A 9,228-nucleotide genomic window follows, 5' to 3' on the forward strand; every position below is an offset into this window, starting at 1 on the left:
TTCCAAATTATCTGAAGGATCTGCCATTAAACTCTTAATAGCCGGACACGTCGTAAACGAGAAAAACATCGAAGAACCTGCGAGAATTAAAAAAAAAACTGTAAGATGGAGGTAAGAAAAACGTGAAGAATGTAAATATTAACGTGTGAGACACGCGTGCTCGAGAAATCTCCTCGTTCGTGTTAACGGTGTATCTTTATTTAGAATCTCATGCGCCATATATGGTACTGCTGACGACGAAGGGTAGGATCTCCGCGAAAATATCGATCTTAGGATCCAGGTGTCGGCCGAGGCTTTCGACCACCAGCACGCTGAGGATGACGCTGCTGAAGGACGCGTCCTGCTTGACTCGGTGATGGACCATCGCGGAAAATAATTCCGTCATAACGGTACTCACCTTAACCTGCGAGTATTCGTAAAGACTATGCGTGTAATAATCGTTTTTGCTTTTCTAGATAAGACGTCTCCGACGTCTCGCAAATTGCGACCTCAGTTGCGACGAATTCTCCTTTACGAGTTCGAGGTTCTCCGGCTCGGAGAAAATCAACGAATAAATTTTGCTGTTGGAGACAATTGCAAATTATGGCACGTTCTATGTGTTAAAAAAACCGCGGAAAAATTGAAAAAAAAAACCGGTTTTTCTGAGTCTTTAAAACTATACTACAAAATGACGCAATTATTTCAACGAGAAAGAATCGAGAAAACGTACGAAGAAAATTTTTGTGCTAGCACAACAAATTGTTTGTTACTACAGTGACAGTAAAAATATTTGTTAAAAGTATTAATTACTAATTATTTCAACTAGATTTTGTCGCTGTCGCAACGAGATTTAGCTACAACGGCAAAATTATTTTTTCTTTGTAACAAATCTCTTCGCTGTCACTACAGTAACAAACAATTTGCTGTGCGAGCGAAAAATTTTTCTCCGTGCGTCTACGAGAAAAAAAGCAAGAAAAGTCAATTTCTACGGTCACATCCTTCAGCTTCTCGGATACAAATTTGTTATGCGTTTGGATCGGGAATGTCCCTTGTCGGCGCAATTTTTTTCCCGAATAAAAGGAGGCTATGTATAGAAGTTGTAATAATCGCAATTACCCATTATCAGCATTATAGGTACCGGTATCAAAAACTGGTTAGCCTACCCCGCGCCGCGTGTTAATACGCGATATGCGTAATTGCTTGTCGCGACTACGCGGCCGTCGTTCCCATCGTGATACATTTATTCAGAGGCCGATCGATTCTGATTGTATCCGCGAGATCTTAATGGCATATAGCGACATGCCCGCTATATAATCACGGCCGTCTCGTACACGTCCGCTCTGTACGCTACGATAATTCGTCGCAACCGAAACCGTAGGCAGCGGTACTTCGATGCGCGTATACATACAATATTTACCGCGCGATCGCCTGCAGACTTCGCGACGATAAGTGCACGGAGAAAGAGAGAGAGAGAGAGAGAGAGAGAGAGAAAGAGAGACAGTTCGATTCCGAGAAGCAATGTGACGTCTAAAAAATTAATGACAATCTCGCGATCACGAGAAGAGAAGATCTGTGGTTGAACGAAGAGGACGTTGAGGTGTAGCAGCGCGATTCGTTTCTTCGGCGAATCTCATGTGAATCTCCTTCGTGATATCGCGTTTATACTAACGTTAAACGGTCTGCTGTAATAGGCTCTCACGATGTTCTTCATTGCGCGCTTGAAGCCGTCCGGATCGGGAGTCGTGTACGAACTGTGCTCCAGGATATATTGCGCCGCCATTTCGCCCTAATGTTACGTTTTGCTTCAATATATATCGGTTGATTGAGCGGTAGAAGTAACGAACGGGATGGACCATGGTGCATTAACGATGTACAAACGATACCTGTGAAGTTAGTTCTCTCTCCACCATGCGAAAATCAAGAGACGAATAGTTGAAAATTAGGAACTATTTTACGAGCACTTTCACGATCTTCGTTAGACAAAAATTTTAAGACCGTCAGAGTAAAAATTTGTGTCAAATTTAACACATTTCACATGTCCCAAACGGTCAAAAAATGTTTGTGTTAATTTAACACAAGACGAATACGTTGAAAAGTAACATAAATATTATGTCAAAAATTAACACAAAATTAATATGTTATTAATACCGAAATTAATAATAATAACAATACAATAATAATAATAATAATAATATAAATATTTTCTCTAAAAATTAACACAAATTTAATAATACCGAAATTTTGAAAAGTTACCGAACCTGCTCCGGTCTCCCCTACATATGTTGAATATCAATTCAACACAAAATATGTATTGAAATATCATAAACACAATATGTTAAATTAATACACGAATATGTTAAAAGTTTAATACAAAAATTTTAATAAGAACCGATTTTGACACAAGTACAGTGTTTTTTACTATGTAGAAATTTTGCTAATTTTTGCTAAGAGACTGTATAAACGCAGCTTTTCGTACAGAATAAACCGCAAAACAATGAAGAACCGTTATTTAGACTCACACGCAAGAAAAAGAAATTAAAGATGAAAAATTACAAATATATTAAAAGGAGGAATGCTCAAAGGGAGACGTAAAAAACTTTGTTACGTTCAAACTGAGTTTAAATTGAGATATCATAACGTCATTACACAGATGATCCACCGTGATCATTACTTCTCGTTTCATAATATTAGATAATATCATTTCTTACGCAGACCGGAAAAACCGAAGTTGATGAAAAAAAGAAAAAAAATAATGTTTGCCATCAACGTTTGCCACCAACGCAAAGCGGAATACCTTGTAAAAAAACGTTTCCGAAAAAGAATGAACGATCGTCCTCCTCGACTTCTCGGTTTCTTTTCGTTGAACGAGAAAGCACGGAGGGAGAGCGTGTCAATAAAGAATGGTAATCTCCTCGGCTTACGTTTCCCATTAGCACGGAATGAAAAACGTCTCGCAGATTTCGTCGGCAGCGATCGCTCAGCGATGCCACTAAACCGCAATCCAATATAATCAAGCGTGGGCCGTCCGCCACGTAATTAGGGGTAATGACCCGCCGAAAGGTGCTAAACAGGCCTGCCTTCGGAACGACTGCTTTTTCGACTAGAATGTTCCCCGGATGCAAGTCACAGTGAATAAAGTTGTCTTGGAATACCTGTAACGTCAGAACGTTGGTGCGACTTCGCATATCGTTCTCGAATCGCGGATCTAATTCCGCGCCGGATTGAATCTTATCTAAATCTAATCCCGTCATTGGTCTTGTTTACGCCGATCGTCTAATAAGCGTATCGCAAATAGTAATTTTTTGAAATATCTTTGTCCCGGTGATACATGTAAATGATGGTATATCACTTTCCAAATTTCTTGAAATTCCTCGAAAAGCGGAATTCCTCGAAAAGTAGGATTCCTTGAAATTACTCAAAAAATAAAGTGAGAGTCAAAAATAAATGGTCAAAATTCATAATAAAAGTAATTCGATAAAAAGTTGCTACTTGATACGAATATCAGACGACCGGCGTAAAACAGCATATTTATTCGAGATTCTTAAGTTGTGTATGATATTTCATATTACTACAATACTATCTTTCACTACTTTCACATTACACAATACTATCTTTTCATACATAGAGAAAAAAGAATGGTTAAATTAACGTGACAATGAGTGTATCAAATGCGTTTTCGTAGCAGCCAAATTTCGAATTCTTATGAACTAAATTCGATTCTTAGGAAATTCTCTTTCCTTCAGCCAAAACGCATTCGATCTGTTCATTGTTACGTCAATCGATCACTTTTATTTCTCCATGTAGGTGTTACACGATTCAAATGATGTACACAGTAAAGAATTTAGTATTAAAAACAGCCCAAATTTTGTGTTACTTTAACATGGGAAATATACTAAGAAGCACACAAATATAATATTAAATTAACATTTATTGACAAGATAAATATATTAATTTGACATTATATTTGTTTTATATTTATAACATTATAACATTATATATTTTTTAATATATTCTCCGTATTAAAGTAATAAAAAATTTCAGTGGGCCGTTTCAACGTAAGATTTGTTATTGTGTACATTTCATAATTTTATTCAAAAAGATTTTTCAAACTAGCATTATCAACCATTTTGAGGACCATCGCGATCCCAATTTTGGCGAGCTTGCGCTGCAGAGCGACGTCGTCGTGCTCGAGATACTCGGATATCGGCGAGCCCTCATGGAAGGTCTCCACGAGAATCCCGCGACGGGTGAGATGCGCGAACGGATACGGAAACACAACGTCGCGCCTCCTCGAGAAGTTCGCTGAGAATCTCGCGAGATTCGTAGCTTCCAGTCGCATATCAACCTTAGCAAACAATCGCGTGATTTAATCGAGCGTGTTGCCACATTCACTTACCGTTTCTCTTCTCCGCGAGAGCGGATTGTTCTTCGTCGATTTCGCTGCGCGCGCGCGAACTCGTCGAAATTTCCGTGCCGGCTTTAACGAGTCTCTCAATCCTCCCGCGAAAGGACTTGGATCCCGGCAGAGTTCATTGTAACGAGATTTTTTCTCCAGATCACATAGGAGATGAGAGAGAGAGAGAGAGTCGTGGGAAATATGCGTGTTGCGAAATTACTTGGTCTTGCATTATCCGCGCGAATTCGTCGATGCAATCCGTGAGACTGAGCCAATGCAGTTCCGGTATGAGATACGTGGCGCACTTGCAAAGGCCGCGCATTATCGCGATGTCCCTTCTGAAACGAATAGTGGGTATACAGGGTGTCCCGTCATTACCGTTTACTACAGAGATTCCCCGGCTAATTCAGAACCCTCGACGGAAATGTCCGAGGGCGCGAGTAGATTTTTTAAATCCATTTCGCAATTAACCCTTTAAGACCCAATGTATATAATAATACCTTAAATGTTGATCTCCAAATTTCATCTCCTGGTAATTATTCTGTCGATATAATATTATCAACCGATCCTAATGAAGCTATATTGTCCGTCCAAACCCGTGAAATAATATCTTTCCAGCTGATGACTGGTATTTGCAATGGCATGTAGAGCAAAATATTCGACGCACGGATTTAGATAAGGTTATTTGTGAAAAATATAAATATGTTCTGAAAATTGAATGAAAATTTTGCCCGAAAAATGAATGAAAATTTTGCCCGATGTTCTTCAACGACTATGTTATAAACAAGCGGAAAATAAATATTTCGTAAATAAAACAATTCTTTTAATAATATTTTCAATATTTTCTCATTTTTACACCTTAAACGCCCAAAGTACATAATTATGTACATTCAGAAAATTACACTTCCTGACGGTCAATTTTATTCGAACAAAAAATTTTTTTATCAGGAACGTCTTTTAATACGATCTTTTAAATTACAATATTTTATTCCAATAGGATCGATGTGTTGGTCTTAAAGGATTAAGCACAATCTCCTTTTTGCAAAATAAATATCAACAGTGTGAATATAAACGATGCGTGTACGCTTCAATCAGTTTCAAATGGAGCTTATTTCAACAGAATATCAATTTAACTCTTAATTGCGGATAATTTTGAACACGGGAAAATTGCGATGAAGAAAGTGATATTCCTTGATATTTTCATTGAGAACGGATTGGCATCGGAACGACCGAGAAATCAGTCATTGAACGTGCGAACGCGGTAGCGGCGGAACACCCTGTATGATTGCAACAGAAGTATAAACATCCACGGTCCATCACGCGGCTCTTATCGGCGGCGCGATTGAACGTTGCCGGGAAAGACTATTAAATGTTATCTTCGCGGTATCTTAAAAGAGGTACTTGAGTTGGCCTTTGATTCCAGGATGCAACACTTTTACCGCGACGGCTTGCAATTTCCTGGCCGCGCGCGGAGCGACCTCACCGTTTTCGTCATTTTCATCATCAGGAACTTCGTCTAAAATCATCGATACACAACGATCTGCTGATGTCCTGTCGACTCCAGCGGCAATTTACACGCGTCAGCAGCCGTGCGTTGAGCGGAAGTAGCTTGCGCCGTTAAATTACGTACAATGCGTTCCTCGAAATACGTTTCGAAAGCGGATGATAGCGAAATGGAAGTGCGAAAAAGGAAGCAGAAGAAGAAGAGGACGGCCTCGTGAAGTCGCTCACGCAAGTCGCTATCGCGCGAAGTGAAAACACTTTCTAAACTTACTTTCCACGAAACGTGACACTCGGGTATCTCCTTCCGCCGCAGTGACGCCCGCGATCTTGCTCAAATCGATCCACGCCTTGTACACCTGCAAATCCGATTCGGGTAACATGTAATTTCCGCCGTGGAATTATTATCTAAAGAAACATGAAGCGAAAACATCTCATGTAGAAAAAAAATTAGTATCAATTCGAAATTCCTATTCTCATATATAAGCAAAAATATATAATCTTATATGAAGATAAACTTACTATTAGATGAAAAAAAAAAAATATATATATATATATATGTACATATACATATAATTATATCTAATTATATGTGAGAAATTTTTTCCCGGCTAGTTCCATTAAAAACATCATATTCCTATAATTCAAGAAATTCTTTTTCCATGTGATATAGGAAATAATTAAAAAACAAAATAAGAATTAAAATTAAAATTCAATTAATTTGTTCGGATTTAATTTAAATACGACTACAAATTTTATACTACATATAATAGATATATTGCTTCAAAAATTTGATATATATCTATATATATAACTAGATATTTCTGCAATGCGAAGTCGAAAAAAACTCGACAAAATAATATTTATTTGATCTCTTATTATATAACAACTGTCGAATACATGTAGACAGTATGTAAAATATATGCTATCGTGTTTCACCGGCATACCTGCGCGCAGCATCCCGAGCCGATCGGTCCTTCGTCATCGAACTTCACGAACAAGTCCCGCCAGGAAGAGCCGTACGCAGCTTTGAGCAGGCGCTTCGTGTATAGCCAAGAATGCGGCGTCACGTTTTGTTGGAGTTCGGACAGGCTGTCGCATACGTCCTGCGGAAAGATATTCCTCCGTATGGATATCCACTGGCCAAACTTGACAAAGATCGGCCCGAGGAATTCGACACCTGCGAAAGTAGTACAGCTCCCATTAACCTATCATTACTCAACGGGATACAAAATTCTGTGTAATTCCGTGTAAGTATCTCGACATTATTTCACAAGATTGCAAATGAGACGCTAAAATGAGGGCAACAAGTAGAACGTGTACAAGAATGTTGCATAATATATACTCAAGGTCTAAGTTTTCAAGTGACTAGATCTATAGATAGATAGGATATACTTGAAAAATTCCGATGTACTGATTAGGAATCTCAGATTTCCATCTATTAATGTCTACAATGTATCCGCTTATTAGTGACAGATAGAACAAAACAGAGATAGAAATAGATAGATAGAAAGAAAGAGAGAGAGAGAGAGAGAGAGAGAGAGAGAGAGAGAGAGAGAGAGAGAGATAGAGAGAAAAATAAGATGTATTGACATAAGAGAATATAAAGTAACCACATTCACCTCTGCGTAAGATAGTAGGAAACCAAGTCGCGTGTGTTAAACGCGTTATCAGATAAGCGGCAAGCAGGGTGCTGACGATCGAGCTTATCACCGCGATCCTAGCCAATATTAGAATCGCTTCTAGCGCGTCCCGCAGGAAACCTCTCTCCGTCTCCTCCGTCTCTTCCCGTTCGATGAAGCCCCACGGCAGGTCGGTCTCGATCTTAACGAAGATCGGCTCGACGCGGGAAAGCGTCGATGCGAAATGGCGGCTGCCAGCGACACCGAGATCGAGGCGGCGCGTTATCAGCGGGTGAAAGCAGCCGACCGACCGATGCGGTTTTCTCTGGTATGCGATGATATTGCGGCGACAGCACCGCGACAGCCCGCTCGAGGACTGCCTGAAGAGTCTGATGAAATTCGGACGCAACGACATCGCCGAAACACGCCCTCGCGTCGCGCGCGCTCGTACGCGGTCGGGCCGACGTCAGAGCGACGGAGACGTGGGATTACCCATTTCCCGGCAAGCGATGCTCTCGTCGACGTCCGCATCCATGTCCTGCGAATTTGTCGATCGGATCTTTTCCCGCGGAGTCGCGGGAAATACGGGAACGATCGCGCGCGTTCCCAGCGCGTCGCGCGCCCGGAAGCGACCAACGCTGTGAAATGAGCGGAATGCATCGTTTCCATGGCGTGAAGTAACGAGGAGTCGAATTCGCGTGGACTCGCCGGTCCAACGACATGGAGGCTTGTCGGTTTGGTAACGAGCGATCGATGACTAAAGGACGTTTTTGTCGGGAGCGCGATATTTTGAACGCGTATTTCATCGTTACATGTCCGAGACGAGTGAAGTCGAATTAAAGTCGCGACATAGATAGCGCGTCGCTCGTCTCTCAAAAGTTACTACGTTGCTCTCACGTTGGTCACTCTGAGCGCACGTGACGCGCGTGGGAAATTTGAAAATGAGGGGAAAACGCTTTTGAAATACTCGATATTCAGTTATTCGACTTCTCTCACTCTAAGATTGATATTTCTTTTATTTATAGTAGACAACATTAGTTGCTTTCCAGTAAGAGACACACGAGTTTATCGAGTAAATAAGAAATCATTAACATAACGTCACAGTTCAACTACAGTGCTAGAAAATTGAGATATCGATTTGCTTCTGCGTTGATTACGCACGATTAAGAATAGACTGTCTTGGTGATACATTTGCAATGTAAATAACTGAAAGAAATCTTAAAATAGCGGTGAAAATAATAACTTTTATTTATTTCCACGTTTTCTAATCTTATATTGTCAATAAATTGTTACCTGTCAACTATCACATTTTGATAATTTCATTAATATATTCCTGAAGTATATTAATGTTAAAAATATAAAAAATAAACGGAAAATAAATTTACGTAATAACGTTTTATATATAGTTTTATACTAAAAATCATATATAGATTTTATCTGATTTCGAACCGGTTGTTCTACCTTCAGATAAGTCGATCTAATGCATAAATATTTGAAGAATGTTCCCATACGGAAATAAACTACAAGAAAATGAAAAAATTACTGATATATATATATATATATATATGTCGTAGAAATTCATAGAGATATAAGAATAGAGGGAACAAGCCTGTAAGTGGAAGTCATAGAGGCAAAGAGAGAGATGGATGCCGAGTGTCCTATCTGTCTCTTTCTAGTCACGCGCTGGGATTGGCTGCCGCGCCAACGACGATATAGCTATACATTTTTCTC

The 9,228-nt window shown here is 39.7% G+C and overlaps 1 protein-coding gene across 1 annotated transcript; it reads right to left on the bottom strand.

Moving 5' to 3' along the window:
- Positions 1-208: 208 nt before the first annotated feature.
- Positions 209-8,032, bottom strand: LOC106752393 (uncharacterized aarF domain-containing protein kinase 2-like). The gene is made up of 11 exons (XM_014634069.1): positions 7,990-8,032; positions 7,809-7,873; positions 7,498-7,699; positions 6,823-7,055; positions 6,135-6,234; positions 5,777-5,915; positions 4,596-4,713; positions 4,103-4,324; positions 2,901-3,131; positions 1,649-1,765; positions 209-403 (listed from the first exon to the last, which is right to left on the bottom strand). The coding sequence occupies exons 1-11, from the start codon at positions 8,030-8,032 to the stop codon at positions 209-211; spliced, it is 1,665 nt and encodes a 554-aa protein (XP_014489555.1).
- Between the last annotated feature and the right edge of the window lie 1,196 nt (positions 8,033-9,228).

Source organism: Dinoponera quadriceps, unplaced genomic scaffold (assembly GCF_001313825.1).
Source record: "Dinoponera quadriceps isolate SergipeBrazil2010 unplaced genomic scaffold, ASM131382v1 scaffold396, whole genome shotgun sequence".
Classification (NCBI taxonomy): domain Eukaryota; kingdom Metazoa; phylum Arthropoda; class Insecta; order Hymenoptera; family Formicidae; genus Dinoponera; species Dinoponera quadriceps.